The sequence below is a fragment of the Elgaria multicarinata genome, chromosome 3 (assembly GCF_023053635.1).
Source record: "Elgaria multicarinata webbii isolate HBS135686 ecotype San Diego chromosome 3, rElgMul1.1.pri, whole genome shotgun sequence".
Taxonomy (NCBI): Eukaryota; Metazoa; Chordata; class Lepidosauria; order Squamata; family Anguidae; genus Elgaria; species Elgaria multicarinata.
In genome coordinates this window covers 27,607,916-27,624,895 of record NC_086173.1, presented here as the reverse complement: position 1 = coordinate 27,624,895, position 16,980 = coordinate 27,607,916, and the positions used below count along the sequence as shown (strand labels likewise).

The 16,980-nt window shown below is 42.6% G+C and overlaps 1 protein-coding gene across 1 annotated transcript; it reads right to left on the bottom strand.

The window, feature by feature from the left end:
- Positions 1-1,008: 1,008 nt before the first annotated feature.
- On the bottom strand, positions 1,009-11,710 carry ETAA1 (ETAA1 activator of ATR kinase). Its single transcript, XM_063121444.1, has 6 exons — positions 11,560-11,710; positions 8,679-8,816; positions 7,830-7,906; positions 4,361-4,479; positions 2,035-3,980; positions 1,009-1,200 (listed from the first exon to the last, which is right to left on the bottom strand). Exons 1-6 carry the CDS (start codon positions 11,708-11,710, stop codon positions 1,088-1,090), a joined length of 2,544 nt encoding a protein of 847 aa, XP_062977514.1. The 3' UTR covers positions 1,009-1,087.
- Positions 11,711-16,980: the final 5,270 nt, after the last annotated feature.

The window sequence follows — 16,980 nt, the reverse complement described above, 5'->3', positions numbered from 1 at the left end:
ACTGCAGACTAGAAAAGAGCATTGTCACAGAAGCAACTGTAGCTTTAATCACAATTTACAAAGTGTACATAATTTACAAACATAAATAAATCCTAGAAAAGCTTCACATGTTCTAGAGTGTACAGTTTACAAAATCAGACCTGTTCCTTTTTGTACTGCTGTAATAATACAAAATTAAAAGTGTTCCCAAGCCGTGAACTGTTGCCTAGGTTTAACATGGTAGTTTTGCATTTATTGTATAGCTACATTCCACAAAGTGCAACATTTGGAACAGCATCACTGATGACCCTGGAGTAAAAATGGTTACATGGATTGCAAATTATGAGAACCATTTTTAAGGGGTAAAGGGCTACATAATAAGCATTCCATTAAAGTAAAGTATCTTGAGACATTTGACTCCCCACACATTGCCAGGTAAAACTGGCAGAGTATTCTTTTATATGGTATGTATCATGCCAATTGTATTGTTTACTCAAAAGAACTGATATCGCAAAGAGTGAGCCAGATACTAGATTAGAAATCCAGTACCAGCTGTAAATGATAATGACCTGGTCTGCACTTAATACCAATTCATGGTTTATTTAACAGATGAAGCTTCTTCCACTTTGCAGCCACTTTCATCAATGTGATGTCTGCACTCAGGGTTGTTAAGGGTCAGACAACCAACGTTTTTAACTCAACAACAAACATGGGTTAAATCTCTGGGTTGTTTGTCCCTCAACATCCCAGAGCTGGGTTTGGATGTCACGCTGATCAACCAAGGAGCAGGTGGTTCCTGTTTAAGAAACCACATGCAAAGCAGAAACAGTGAGTGGGCAGGAGGCAGTGAGCTTACTCACTCCCCCCAACAACCCATCATTAAAATAACCCACAGATTGTAATTATGTGCAAATTAGGCCAGTGTTAAAAACAAAAACACCCCCCCCCCTAAAAACTAAACTCCAAGCAGCTCCTTGCTCATAGGTCAAGACTGGTATTTCACAGAAGAATCAAGACAGAGCAAGGTAGAATTGAAAAATAATAATGTCGGTTACATGACTTTGTCCAGCTGTCAAAAATCCCTCTACATCCAGCTTGCTGATCACACTCAGGTAGGTGCTGTATTTTTGAGCGATGCTTGCATTTTACACTTTCTCCGCTCAAGAGCTTCTTGCTTTTTCCTCGCAATTTCTTCTTGAGAACACTTTCTACTTCTCTGGTCTGTAAGAGAAGGCATGCATTAGCAGCTTCAATTGTTCGCCATCACCATCTGAAGGTAGCCACTAATATGGCTACACTTACTGACCACAGAGAAATTGGTAGGTCATTCTTGATCTGCTAGAACTGCTTTAGAGGAGGGTCCCTAACTTTTTAAATTGTGGCATGAATGTCTATCAGAGTAAACAGGGAAGGGAGATTTGCTTCAGGAGCGTTTTGCAAGGTTAAAGTCTTACTGCCAGTAACTATGCCTTAGGGGAGGCATTTTCACCTTTTAGAATGGGGGGGGGGGGCTACACAAAAGCTGGGAAACCACCAATCAGTGGTTGTGGGGTGGGGGGAGGAGAGAAGGGGCATAGCCATCTGAAGAATGCTGAAGGGACAGATTTGGCTCCTGGGCCAGGGGTTCCCTACCCCTGCCCTACAGGTAAGCAATGAAATCGAAAATTGGGGGGGGGGGGGAGAACAGGACTTATTTGTTGCATTTATATCCTGCCTTTTTTCCTCCTTAAGGAACTCAAGGCAGCGTACATAATCCTCCTCTTCTCCATTTCACCCTCACAACAGCCCTGTGAGGTAGGCTGAGCTGAGAGTCTGTGACTGGCCCAAAGTCACCCAGTGAGCTTCCATGGCCGAGTGGGAACTAGAACCTGGGTCTCTCGACGCCCAGTCTAACCTTCTAACCTCTACACTGCACTGACTTTGGCCTATTTTACAGGATAGCCTACAAGGCATCAAGTGAACTTTTCCAATCACTTATGTTTACCCACAGCCGAAGTTGTGATGGTTTGAAAAATCCCACAACACCCAGCATCTGGGAGCATCCACAAAACCTACCTGTTCCAGACTGTGCAAAACCATCAGAGAGGTGCCTCTTAAAGGCTGGCTTCTGATTCATTTGTAGTGTTGCCTGAAATGGGATGTTTGGTGCATTCTTGCTTTCCCACAGCCCTAGCTTAGTTCGAGAAAGGTCGCCTATATTTACGTTTTTATGGTCCAATACAAGGGCTTGGGAACTATTCGTCTTCCGGAACACATATTTCACCTTTTCAGCTGACACTTGATTAATTTTGCTGCTATTCTGTACCTTGGCAACATTATAGAGGCCATTCTGCCACTGCATATTATTAACATTTAGACACGTGGTTGAGAGAGTGGCTGAGCTACTTCCGGAAGCAAAGCCTCCTTCAGGCACTGAAAGAGACCTGCGCCATTTCCCCGGAACACCATTGACACTCTCAGATTTAAACGGTGCACAGGTATGCTGTACTGGTGAATTTGCAGAATTCTCATTCTTCAGCGGCTTTGTAATTGTAACTGGAGGATCCAATGAGAAGGTTTTCCTGCCCACATGGGCCTGCAGGCAATGTGAAAGTCCCTGAATCGGTACTGCAAGGCATGAACCCACCTTTAACTTGGAAGCACTCGCTACCACCGATTTAGCTTTTTCATTCTCGTTCGCAACCTCCTGGCTCAGAGAGCTTTTTTCCACATCATCGCAGACTTGATAAAGCAAGTCGTCGTCGTCACAGTTTGCCCCCCAAAGACTATTCGATTCACAAAACAAGTCGAGAACGTCATCCGAGAACCTAGGCTCATTCCAATCATCAAACAAAAGCACATTTTTCTTTGGCACGTCTGTCTGCTTCAGATGACCTGTACTTCTTTGACTAGTTGCTTTCTTTCGGTCAAGAGCCTTTGTAGTGGCAGAAACGGTGGACAACTGATAATTAACACTGTGCATGTTGCTTCTATATTTTCCAGTCTGTGGTTTAGGGAGACAAGGCACTGAAATCAAAGCAGCTCTTTTTTCAGAGAAGTTATCATTACGGACACATTTAAGTTGAGTAAAACCGCCCTGGACGCTCTTATTTCCAGATTTCACTGAAACAGAATTACAGCCAGAAGTTTTGTTTGGACAGCTTTCTGAAATGGACTCCATCTTATCGGTTTTTAAAGAGAAATCTTTATGCAGAAGAATTGCCTTGGGTGTTTCTATCTGAACACTTGTTTTTTGTAAAGCACATGATGCTGGAACTTTATTAGAGGAATCAAAAGTGTAAGGTTTTTCAGAACCTGCAGTGCTTTTCTTTGCTTCACTGCTTTTGTTAGAAGTATGACATAATGCATTGGCTGGAATATTTATCAGCTCAGGGTCCTGAGTAATTTGCATGACAAATGAGTCATCCGGCAACAAATCAGCACCCCAGTCCTCAAAGTCATCGCCGACAATTCTGTCAAGCTTATTGGAGACAACCAAGTCTACCTTGGAAGAGCTGGTGATTGGAACTGTTTGCTCCGAAGTCATTTCAGCTTTTTCAGGTGGAATGGCTGCCATACATTCTACAGCAAGTGATGAGACTTGCCTTTGAGGTCCATCTCTAACTACACATTCACTAGCAGCTGTGGCATTATCTGAAGTGTGCTTGTCCTTTAGCAAAGTGTTCCGGTTTCCATGGAAACTAGAGTTTGAAGAACAATCTGACAGGCTTTGGCTCAGCTGACCACTACATTTCTGGGTGGAGCAATCAAAGAGGTCATTAAGAGCGACTTCAGCCTCAAAATCGATGGACTTCTGACTACCGTTTTCACAGTGCTCCACTGACCCTGCATCCTCCTTAGCTACTCCATCTTGAGGTTCAATTGACGTCTTTCCCTCTGATGAAATGTGAGCAACATTGTGGCATGGAGCATCTTGATCCTGGATTGCATCAGTCAGGTTTTTATCAAATTGCTTTGCCAGCTTCATAAGCTCCTCTTCTCTGTTTTTTAACCGAAGACCTCTAAACAAACAAGCGGAAGGAAAAAAGTATATTAGGAACTCAAGGTATTTTGAAATGGCTTACTTGTTATAGCTACTGAAAACAAACACTTCTTTCACAGCATAATTCAAGTAAAGCATAGTTTTACACTTTACTGTTTAATCAGTTTACTTGATTAAAAATAATCTGCTTTTCTATAGCAAATATCCAGAGCAGGATTAAAAACTGAAGTTACTACTAAATAAACTCTCCAGCAACAGAGAATTTTCCCAATATTGGTGTCACCATTGAAAAAAGCCGTCTCCCAAACATGGGAAACAGTATCTACAAGTTTGATGAACAGACCGTTCATTCTGAAAGAATTCGCTTCAGAACAAAAACCAAAAGGGTTCCCAACATACCTTGCCCCATTCACTTTTACTCTAGATCGTACTTTCGTTAGTCCAGGAGTACAAGGAATTGCATCATCACCAATCCACAACCCCAGCAGAGATCCTTCATTACAGGCAGGTCTTTCATCCTCAACAATAAGAAAACATATGAACACAGTGGATGCTATTAAAAGTGCACATCTATCAGTAAGTTTTAATAACTTTCAAGACTCCCCCCCCAAATAAAAATCATTTATTCATTCATTCACTTTTATTTTCTGCTTTTCTGTCCAACAACCCTCAAGGCAACTATCATAAGTAAACAGTAGAACAAACACACACACAGCATCAGCAACCCAGATACAGTAAAAAATGGAATGCAGATCAATAAAATACAGGATGAGCTACCCCGCTGCAAAATCTTGTTACAAAAGCTACATCTCTCCTGTTAACCAAAAAACAAGCACTGAAGGAGACAGGCGGGCCTCTCCTGGGAGAGTTTAGGGCTCAATCAGAATGCAGGACACGGAATAATGGGCTCAAGTTACAGGAAGCCAGATTCCAGCTAGACTCCTGAAAAACTTCCTGACTGTTAGAGCAGTACAACAAGGGAACCAATGACCTAGGGAGGTTATGGGTTCTCCCACACTAGAACCATTCAAGATGTAGCTGGACAACCATCTATCAGGGATGGTTTAAGGTGGATTCCTTCATTGAGCAGGGGGTTGGACTCGATGGCCTTATAGGCCCCTTCCAACTCTACTAGTCTATGATTCTATGAGTCAGTCGATAAAACCCTCTCATGTGTTCCTATCTGCTGTATTTCAGAAGAGGGAGGGAGGCCACATCTTCAGTTGTTCACATTTTCAAGACAAGCATGTGTGCAGCAGTGGCTCAGAGGAGCCCACAGAGAGGGGAGCCCATGAAGACACCTATCCCTACACACAAAAACACACACAGAGAAAGAACTGGAGCAAGCACTGGCTGAATGAAGTATATAGGCAGATTTGCAAGGAAGGAGGTAGCCCTTAAAATGCTGCTTCAGGGAGAGAAATGCTGTTCCACCAAGGGTGAGCTATTCCACCTGCTCCCCTCCCCCCCCCCCCCCCCCGGAGACTTTAAAAGCAAGGCTGGAGCTGAAGTTTGGGAGGTGCTGCTTCAGGGGGAGAAACATTCCAACCAATTTATTTTGATTCCTTATCTGCTCTGTTTTGCTGTAAACTTGTATTTAGTATACTTTTGAATATTATTGTGGTATTGTTGATTAGTATATTGTTAAATATTGTTGTAGTTTTAATTTTTGTAAATCGCCCAGATGCAATAAATGAAATGAAAATATCCTAGTCTGTTCAGGGCCCAAAAGATTTGACTTGACCTGGTAATGAATTGGAAGACAGTGAAGTTGGTACAGCACTGGAGTAATACTCTCCATCTCACTCCAGACAATCTAGCTACTGAATTCTTGATCCACTGAAGTTTTAGAGAATTTTTCAGAAGCCATTCCACACAGAACATACTACAATAATCTAACCTGGATGTTACTAAGACATGATTGAATGTGTCAAGAAGGGGCAAAATTGGAACATCAAAGCTGCTAAAAGTATACTAAAAGAAAGCTGCTAAAAGTATACTAAAAGAAAGCTGCTAAAAGTATACTAAAACAACAACAATGACTCTAATGAAACTTTCACAATAATAGTTCAAATTTTAAAAGAAAATGTAATTCTGGGTCAACCATTACTTTTACAAATTTGGGGATTTAATTCAATCAACAAGATTGGTTTCTCAAGGTGGCCCGCATCAGTTCAGTATTTAGAGATCAGACGTTTTATAAATCAAACATTAAAATATTCTGAATGAGAAATCTGACACCTTGCAAAGACCTCTCATTGATAAATAGTCAGATTATAATACCATTCAAAGTTAGAAGGGACATAAATACTTTGGGATGGGGATATAGGCACTATCAGTTCATATATAGAACTTCTATCAGTAACCAGACCCCTTTATGCAGGGGGGGAAATGGCATTCTGAAAGTTTCGCCCTATAGTAACAGTTTCCATGATTTGGTCTACTTCCTTCAGTCTAAACAGCTGTACTGTCTTAATCTTGCTGCAAAAACAACTTGCTCTGTCATACTGTACTGGCCCATTCTAAGTATTTATATGCTGGAAGTGAAGTCCTACTGGATTCAGCTGCTCTTCTATTATAGTAAGTGCTTTGGGGTTGCAGCCTTCATGCTATAAAACAGCTTTAACCAAAATACTTCAGCTTTAAGGCAATCAGAACGCTAATTTGTCATTTGACTATCTATGGGAAGTAGTAACTCTATTAATTCAATTGTTCCGAAACTAAGAATAAGGGGTGGGGGGCAGAAGGTAGATCTCCAGATGTTTTGGACTTCAACTCCTTTATGCCCCTGCCAATATGGCCAATGATCTTTTGTAATCTTTTGTAAACCGCCAGAGAGCTTCAGCTATGGGGTGGTACAGAAATGTAATAAATAATAACAACAACAACAAGAAGGAATGCTGTGAGTTAAAGTCCAAAACAGCTGGAGATTTATTTTCTGCCTATAAGGCAAGTTATAAAAGATAACCAAACTACAGATAGCTCAATCGAGCAATAATAAGTTGTGCATATTTGCCTAGAACTACGTCACCAATGAATGAATGAGGCTTGCCATTGGCAGTGTCTTGACATATTAAAGAGATGCTTTCATATGCATCAACCACATTCTTCGAAACAGAACACATTTGTACAAAAACGTAACATCACGGAATGTGTACCTAACAGTGTAACGCATTGTTTCAGCTTTCCTAGCAGGACAGGCACCACTCCCTCTACTCAGATCATGAGCACCAACAGGACTGAAGTAACAAAAGGAAGGTCTTTTCATGCTTGGGCTTGCAGACGTACAGAAATATTAGAAGCAGCACAGAAGACAAAAGCTGCTACACTAATTCCAATGGGGACTCAGGATGCTCAGTAGCCACAGAACGGTGAGCATCAGTTAGAAAAGGGAAACAGAAAATGGGAGGTGAAATGCCCTGCTTGGAGGGAATGGCTGGGTGGCACCTGAACAGGAGAACCCTGCTTCAGAGGGAGGACACACTGCAATATTTTGTTGCAAGTCCCACACGTACAGTAACTCCTAAAACTAAGAGGTGCCTGTTAATATTAGTGACAACATCCGTTGAATATACAAATACATGGTTAACTAGCTAGAGGCATAAATATGATTTAGCTTAACGCAAGTTATTATAATATGTAGCTATTGGGACATTTCAAAGACTAAAATTAGAACATGCAGCTTGCTGGTCTCAAGAATTAGGACAGAAGAAACTGCTTCCCCCCCTTTGTTTTCTTAAAGTATCTCCCAGAGAGCTTTGGCTATGAGGCTGTATAGAAATATAATAAATGAAATGAAAGAAGGCAGTTTGCAGAAAGGAAGAAAGCATGTGCAGAGACTAGGCAGTTTTATCTAAGGAAGGAATACCTGAGGAGCAATCCGATTAACAATTTCCGAGATGTCAACCGTACGACCGCTTACTGCCTGCTTCTTTTGTTCATTGCCTGAAACACAAAACAAAAAAACTTTTAAACAATTGCTAAACACTGTAAGACTGAGGATTTAAGAACATAGGAAGAGCCATGCTGGATCAGACCAAGGGTACATCTAGTCCAGTACTGTGTTCACACAGTAGGCAACTCACAAGCAGGACACGGTGACCCATGTTCCTCAGCAACTGGTATGTATAGGCTTACTGCCTCTGATGCTGGAGTTCCCAACCTTAAAAGCATACCATAGTCTGCAAATGTGTAAGCATAGTATTTACTATATAACAGGGTTCCTCGTTTTAATCAAAGTGAAAATGTAAAACTGACATTCAGAGTAAGAGTCATTTATTTCAACTTTCGCTCTCCCATCTTTCAGCCATAAAAACTCTAGGGCAGATTGCAAACAGAACCATATATAAAATATCAAAGCAATCCCCAATTAAAAACCCACTTGACAAAAATCAGCATCAAGACAAGAAAAATGACAGGGGGGGGGGGGAAGAGGAGAGTTTTTTCCTTGGCACCTACATGTCAGAAGTGAAGCATCCTGGTGGAACCACCTAGGAAGGGAGTTCTACAATAGGGCACCATCACAAAGGCAATCCACCCCACCTCAGAAAGTGGAGGCAGCCAGAGCAGAGTTTCCACTGGAGTTCTTAATAACTGGGGAGGTGCATTTGGGAGCAGCTGGTCCTTCAAGTAAACTGGTACTAGACAGTTTAGGGCCTTGTACCACACAGAATGCTTAACGGAACAACTTTAAATAAGGATTACAGTAAGTAGTTACCTAGCTTAGGTGCAATTGGTGAATGAGGATCCCAGAAGATCTCTTGCTGTATGTCAGTTTCATTCACAGGAGAACTGAAGGTAGGCAAGCGTGATCTGCTAGCCAGTCTTCTCTTTGGCGTCTTATATGAACTTGTTTCTGCATGAAAACATGCACACAAAATATCATGCCTCTATAAAAATAAGCAAAACCAAAAACATGAACAAAAACTACACATGGATATCTGAACCCTCTTGATGAACTACAAAATGTGAAACTTATTGGGGAAGCTGATTCACTGATATTTATCATCATAGGAAACTGTCTTATATTTCTACCTAGTTCAGTACTATCCACACCAGCCTTCCCCAACATGGTGCCCTCCAGATAGCTGGGAATGATGGGAATTCCAGTCCAACACATCTGGAGGGAACTGGGTAGGAGAAGGCTGGTCTGCACCGACTAGCAATAGCTCCCCAGGGTTTTAAAAAAGGTACTTTGCTCCCCTACCAGGAAATGTTGATGATTTAAACAGGGACTTTTTGCATGCAAAACATGTTTCGTCCCAAATCTGAATGAAGCAGAGCCATCACCGGCTCTACTGAGAAGCCAGCTCCATCAGGCTTTGAGCCTCCTCCAACTGTCATCCAGCAGCCATTCCGTCAGGCTATAGCAGAAGGAAAGCAGAGAAACAGGACCTCTCCATTGGCTCAGCTGAGAAGACAGCAACTCATGATAAGAACTTCGTAACTAAGAACTGGGGGCCAAATTTGCTTTTTCTTCTCCCTTTCCAATCCTTTTCCTGTTTGTGTTTGGTCTTTAAGACTAGAGGCCTTATTATTGATCTTTGGGAGTCCATTTTGGCTAAAGAGCAGGACAAAAATGCTATAAATATTTATTTCTTTTATGCCCAGCCCTAATCATCTGAGTAAGCCACAATGGTTCTACATAATTGATATAGTTCTGCACAATTGTAGAAGCATTTCTCCATTTTTAAAGAACGAAAAGCCAAGCCCAGATTAGAATCACAGAATCACAGACTAGCAGAATTGGAAGGGGCCTATTAGGCCATTGAGTTCAACTCCCCCGCTCAGTGCAGGAATCCGCCTTAAAGCACACCTGACAGATAACAAACCCATGGTTTGTTTTTCTCAAGAAAGAGACAAGCCAGAGTTCCTGGTTTGCAATAACGCCAAACAAACCAGAGACAAAATGACCATGTGTTGTATGGCAGCACCCACTTGCAATGGGAACGACTGGGCAGTGTGTATTAGCACACTGCCTTGGTCACAACAAACCACAATGTGGGGGAAAATGGTGCCTTGTTGTTATTCGTGTTCTGCCCCTGCAACCTTGCAATCCATGGCTACGCCAAAGCTATAAGGAGGAAATAGCATACAGCTATTTGCAGCTTTAAAACAACAAAGGATTTTGATGACAATATCTTAAACCAGTCCCACCTTAACACTTTTAAGTGTGGATTACCCATTAAGCCATTTATGACACAAGTCAGTACTCAAGGCACTCTGGCTTGCCTCAACTTTGTATAATTAAAAAAAAACATGGTTATGAACTCCATTTTTGAAGTCTTGCACTCCCCCAAGAGAGACTTTTGTGGAATGATATAGTATCTTATCTGGAAAGCAACAATATGAAGTGTTTAAATGTGGGGGGTTATTCTGAGTGATGGGAATTTCTTTTCTTTGTGAAAAAATACATATTTCAATACTGTATATGCTGTATATTACTGGATTATAAGGAGTAGGAAATCTGGGACCCTCCAGATGTTTTGGACTACAAATGCCAAAATCCCTGAGTTTTGGACATGCAGACTGAGGTTTATGGGAATTCTAGTCCAAAACAGCTGGAGGGCAACCAGATTGTCTAAACTTGGAATAAGAACAAAGTCTCATAGAACATTAAAGATTGACAAATTATCCATAAAATTACAGCATGAACTTCAATGACTGTGAACACCTTCAAAGTACTACACATTTTAATGATCTTTCTGCAACAGAGTAAGGTAAGCTACCCTTCTATAAGTGACTGGATAAGGAGAGTCCCATTATGAGGTCAATTCTATAGTAGGCTGACCATATGAAAAGAAGGACAGGGCTCCTGTATCTTTAACAATTGTATTGAAAAGGGAATTTCTGCAGGTGTCATTTGTATATATGGAGAACCTGGTGAAATTCCCTCTTCATCACAACAGTTAAAGCTGCAGGTGCCTTGTCCTCTTTTAAAATGGTCACTCTAGTATAGCTCCTGCAGCTTTAACTGTTGTGATGAAGAGGGAATTTCACCAGGTTCTCCATATATACAAATTACAACTGCAGAAATTCCCTTTACTATGCAACTGTTAAAGATACAGGAGCCCTGTCCTCCTTTTCATATGATCACCCTATTCTATAGAGCAGGAACAAAACAAGATCTTCTCCCAGTTAATGAGAAATGCAAACATAGTGGGTGGGCAGGGCGAGAATTTAACAGAGCTATTGGGAAGACAGATCTTCTATCTCAGAAATGGGCTGCCAGTGGCTTTCCATATGGTTTTGGCCTACAAGTCCCATTATCCTTCACCACTGGCTGCACTGGCCAGGGTTGATGGGAGTTGTAGACCACAAAATATGGAGGACCACAATTCGTCCATCCGTGCTATACACAGCGTCCTCCAGATGTTTTTCACTACAACTCCGTATGCCCCAGCCAGCATAAACAATGGTCCCGGATGATAGGAGGTGTAGTCCAAAACATCTATACTTACTTGGGAGTAAGCCCCATTAAACCCAATGCACCTGAGGGGGATACAATCCTGTTACGAGAGGAGAGGTGCAGGTGAGCTACGTTTAGACTTAGGGCAAAAGACGCCGAGGGAAAACAGGGAACTCTCCAGGCGCCTCACCCTCCGCTTTGCTGCAGGGGCTCTCTCCATCTTGGGCGTCCTCCGCAGCAGCTTTTCGCCTGCTACTGCTGCTACTCCTCGCGGGGCTCTTCAGACAAAACGCGCCCACTCCTGTTTTCTTCGCCGCCGCCTTCCGCCGCTTACTCGCCATATAAGATCCCCGCGGCTGCGCTCGGTCCAACCCCGAACGCGCTCACCACGACGCCATCTTGTCCGGCGTTGAGAAGCAGCCGCTGTTGGCCGAAGCCGGCGGAGCGGAAACGGTGATTGGTTGCGTTCACTTCAGGAGAGGCGGAGAAAGGGGCGTGACTGTGATTATGAACGCGCGGGCTGGAGAAGGCTTGCAAGAGTTCAAGCTGTGGCGCGCTTGGTTCCTGCCTTGGTTAAACGGGCAATGCTCGCTGCACCGAGTGCCACGGCCGTGGGGAGGGGGGCATAACAGGGTAGTAGATAAATTAATCGAGAATTTACCCCCTATTAATCAGCCACCGTGACAGCTTAAGTCAAGTTTTCCCCAATCTGGTTCCCCCCCCCCGATTTATTGAACTGCAATTCCCAGATTCCCCAGCCAGCTGGGGCTTATTCCTAAATAGATATGTATAAAATTACCAAGTTAAGTATCTTCAAATCTGCGTAGAGTTGTCGTCTTAAAAGTAAGCCTATTTTCAATGGGTTTACTCCCAGATCAATATCCATGGATCATTTATTTATTTATTACATTTCTTTTATACCACCCAATAGCCAAAGCTCTCTGGGCAGTTCACAAAAATTAAAATCATGAGCATAAAAACAACCAACAATCTAAAAACACAAATACAAAATACAATATAATATAAAAAGCACAACCAGGATAAAACCACACAGCAAAAAATGATACAGGTTAAATAGTCTTTGTTATTTTCCAGTTTTCTGTGTGAATCTCCTTAACGGGCCTGTTTCCAAGGCACAAGCGATCGCTCCCCGCTGATCAAATATGCAACATGCAGGGCTCCACTTTCGGGTTTTTCTCTCAAAGTTTGCTCTCGAGATGGGGGTAAGAAAGGGAGAAGAGGAAGACAATGAGGAGTACGTTTAGCTAACACTGAGGGGTGGGCTGATCTTTTCCAGGATGATCAGTTGCAAAGGAAGAGATAGTTCCTCTATACTTTTAAGTGTGTAGAAGAGATTTATCTATTTAGGTAGGTGCTATTCTGTTCTCGTATCACTGCACCAATAACAAGCTTTACTAACTTTAGTGTGACCATATGAAAAGGAGGACAGGGCTCCTGTATCTTTAACAGTTGCATAGAAAAGGGAATTTCAGCAGGTGTCATTTGTATGCATGTTGCACCTGGCGAAATTTCCTCTTCAGCACAACAGTTAAAGCTGCAAGAGCTATACTGCAGCTATACTATGACCAGATTTAAAAAAGGGCAGGGCACCTGCAGCTTTAACTGGTGTGATGAAGAGGGAATTTCACCAGGTTCCCCATATATACAAATGACACCTGCTGAAATTCCCTTTTCAATACAACTGTTAAAGATACAGGAGCCCTGTCCTCCTTTTCATATGGTCACCCTACAGGAGCCCTGTCCTCCTTTTCATATGGTCACCCTACAGGAGCCCTGTCCTCCTTTTCATATGGTTAGCCTAACTAACTTCCCTGCTTTTTTTATTTTAGCACTCCCCCCCACCCAATAAAGGCTTCTTCTCCCTCAATTGGCACAACATAAGGTGGGCAGATGCAAAAGAGGATAGGGCTCCTCTACCTTTAATTGCAGTTTAGAAGAGGGAATTTTAGCAAGGGCAGCTTGTTCAGGCATGCAATCCCTGCTGAAATTCTGTCTTCTATGCCACTATTAAAGGTATAGGTGCCCCATTTTCTTTTGCATCTGGCCACGCTATGCCACCTGCAGCCATTCCAGCAGGCTGTACTGAAAGAGACGGGGAGCAGGGTCTCTCCACCATCCCTGCTGATGTACTTAATTCTCCCCCACTTCACTCCGCATTCCCTTTTCTTTGTTTGTCACATCTTTTTAGATTGTAAGCCTACAGGCATAGATGGTCTAGTTTCATTGATTATATGCAGGCTGCTCCAGGAGCCTTTTTGGTTGAAGAATGGGATTTTTAAAAAACACCTTTAATAAATAAATATCTCCCTGCCTCCCCTTTTCTAAAGTTGGCATGTCATGCTTATGTAATGCATTCCAGTTGCAATCCAAACATAGGATGACCGTATGGAAAGGAGCATGGGACTCCTGCAGCTTTAACAATTGTATAGAAAAGGAAATTCCAGCAGGTGTCATTTGTATGCATACAGCACCTGGTGAAAATCTCTCTTCATCACAACTGTTAAAGCTGCAGGAGCCCTGCCCTCTTTTCTATCTACATTAGTCACTGTAGCTATACTCCTGCTGCTTTAACTGTTTTGATGAAGAGGGAATTTCACCAGGTGCTGCATGCATACAAATGACACCTGATGAAATTCCCTTTTCTGTACAAATGTTAAATATATAGGAGCCCTGTCCTCCTTTTCATATGGTCACTCTACTTTACCACTGGATTCTGCTGTTTGTATAACTGGCTCTCATAAACTGAGCCATGCCAAGAAGGAAATAGCTGTGCAAAATAGAATTTTTTTTGACAGAGATAGCTGTATTTTTACTTGGGCTTATAAATTGCCTCTTATGACTGCTTTTACTAGCACTGTGTAAAATTCTGGTTAATGACAAGATTTTTTAAAAAAATTCTTTTATAACTCTTCAACATAGAAGGAGGCAGTTAATGTTTATAGAGTGCCTTGCAGGCAGCTAAGTTAATGGGCATAGGAAATATTTCCGGTATACAATGTGATATGAAAATGTGACAGAAATGCACATATATAAAACTTGAAAGTGGAGAAAGGCACTTGGATAACTATTCTGTAAAGTCAGGGGTTTTCTGGAAGGATCATTGCACAAAATATTTCGCAGAGAGCACCTGGGTGAGCTCTTGCTTCTTCTGGCCTTCCTGGTGGGACATTAGATTTCATAGATGTTCCTTTAAGACAGGGCTCAGGCACCTCTTTCAGCCTGAGCGATAAATTTAGGCCTCAGCTAGTGCGACGGAGGGGTGAGGATCTCACTATACTTTTATTGTGAGATTTTCTCCTCTGTTTACACGCTGGGCATGACGACCTCAGAGGGAGAGAACGTCGTGCCAGCCATTTTCTTTAAAAACAACAACAATAGAAGAAGTGCATGAACGCTCGTGTGCTCAAAGATAGGTGGGGTTGTTTTTTTTAAAAAAATCCCCACTCCCCCACTGATGGGCGCAGAGCTCCTGAGGAGCAAGGAGGAGGAGCAAGTTCTCTGCAAGGAGCCGGGACAAACCGCGTTGCCCAGCCACATGTTCCGCGGTCTCGGGATCAGCCTGGGACCTCGGAAAAAACGGGCTGCATGGGTAGGGCAAAATCCCAGGAAAATGTAAGGATCATCCCTCCCTGCTCCCAGGTTCCCCTGTGCGTCATGTGGATGCACAGGGATGATCCTGGGGTGATCCCCAGGATAAGCCCTCATCTAGCTATGGCCTCAGTTTCAGAGAAGTTCTTGGGAGGTGCTTTCTAGTAATGGGCAGGGCCTGGGGCAATGAGGAGAGAACCAAAGGCAAAAGCAGTGTGGTCAAAAAACAACCCACCCACCCTCTGCATAGTGTAGCTTTTTAAAGACATTACTGCCAGTAGGGATGCTGAAGAAATCCTCAATGAATTTCCTATGAATCCAGCCTGCGAAATCTGCAACAGATTGGTTGTCCCTGCCAGTGTTGGCCCCGACAAGGAGAGAGGGAGGGTGGTGCAGATTTCAGCCAAATATCTTTGCAATACATTTTATTTGTATATGGCACAAAGGCCGTTCCAACCACAACAATAAAACAAGATGTCTCCTTGACAGCCCAAATTCTTACAAACTCAGAGGGAGAGAATTCATATAAAAGAACCAAACTGAGAGAAAAGGCTGAGATTTGTACTGCTGAACAAATGATACAGACCATAGTAGCAATGATAACAGAAAATTATAGCAGGTGGTCCCCTCTGCAATCTATGCCTGCTTTTTTTTTTTTTTTTTTAGGAAATTTCTGTAAAAATGGCAAGATACACAAATTTCAGTTTATGCATAACTAAGCACTGCACAGCTGCAATTTGCTCAAAATACACTAATTACAGCTGTAATTTGCCCAAGATACACCAATTGCAGCTACAAATGGCATCTCTTGCCATTTTTACAGAAAGAAGTTTACCCCAAATCTGCAAGCTTAGACGGTGGGAGAGCTACAGAGAAATGTGTTGAGCCCCAAGAGGGATTTCCCCGTGATGGACATCCCTGGGACTGGTCACAGGTGGATTCATACATCCCAAACTGCCAGTAACTAAGGCTTAGGAGGGTTTTTTAAAAACAGCCAGGCAACCATCAAACAATTGGTGGTCGGGTGAAACAGGGTTGGGCCAGAGGAAGCACGTGAGGCCCTCAGAGGAAATTTTAAAAAGTGATTTTACATGCTGAGAAACAGAGGGGTGTTTCCTCGTGAAAATGGCTGTTCTGGTTCAGCTAATTGCCCCAGGGCCTAGTAAAGTACAATGCGGTAACATCATAATTAGCAATGGAAATGCCCTATTCGAGAACCATTTTCATGCCATGCAAAGAAGAACAGAGTCCCCTGATGGTGATTATGTGGAATAGTGAACACAGACAATGCACTGGAGTAGGGGGAGTTTTGACCAAAAGAAATAGCGAGTGGAGATATTTCCCAAAAAATCCTCCTTTTCCAAAATTCCTGGAATTTGAAGCTCTTAATGACTCCCCCTCCCCCTGTTTCTGAAGTGAAGCAGATGCTTTAGGGATCTTCCACATGTACCAGAGCATAGGTGCACATGAGTAAAACATCACACAAAAGTGATTGTGAGGCAATTGGTGGATATAATGACCGCCACCCTCCTTTTCCATACAGCGTCTCCCTCTTGCGCATATGCAAACATGACACAAGCCTAATCTACACCAAGCAGGATATTGCACTATGAAAGTGGTATACGGTACATGTCAGTTGTCAGTGCACTTCAATAGTGCGATAAACCACTAGTGTGGCTCCAGCCTTTTATATGCCGCTTTCACAGTGCAATATCTTGCTGGGTGTAGATTAGGCCATAGACTCCCTCAAAGGCTCACCATGATACAGACCCATCCAGAGTTGTATTAAAACATGCTGAGTCTGAGGAGTCAGAGGCCCCATACCGTAAAAATGAAAAGAATAAAGTGTATTACATTAAAATAGAAAGGGTAATGAAAAGGTACCACCCCATATTGGGAAGTGTTTTTAGTTAAACAGTGTTAGACAGCCTTCTCTGAAGACGTGTATAAGAGCAGGAATAAACTCTGTTGATTTGAATTTCTTTTAAACTGGCTCTAGTCT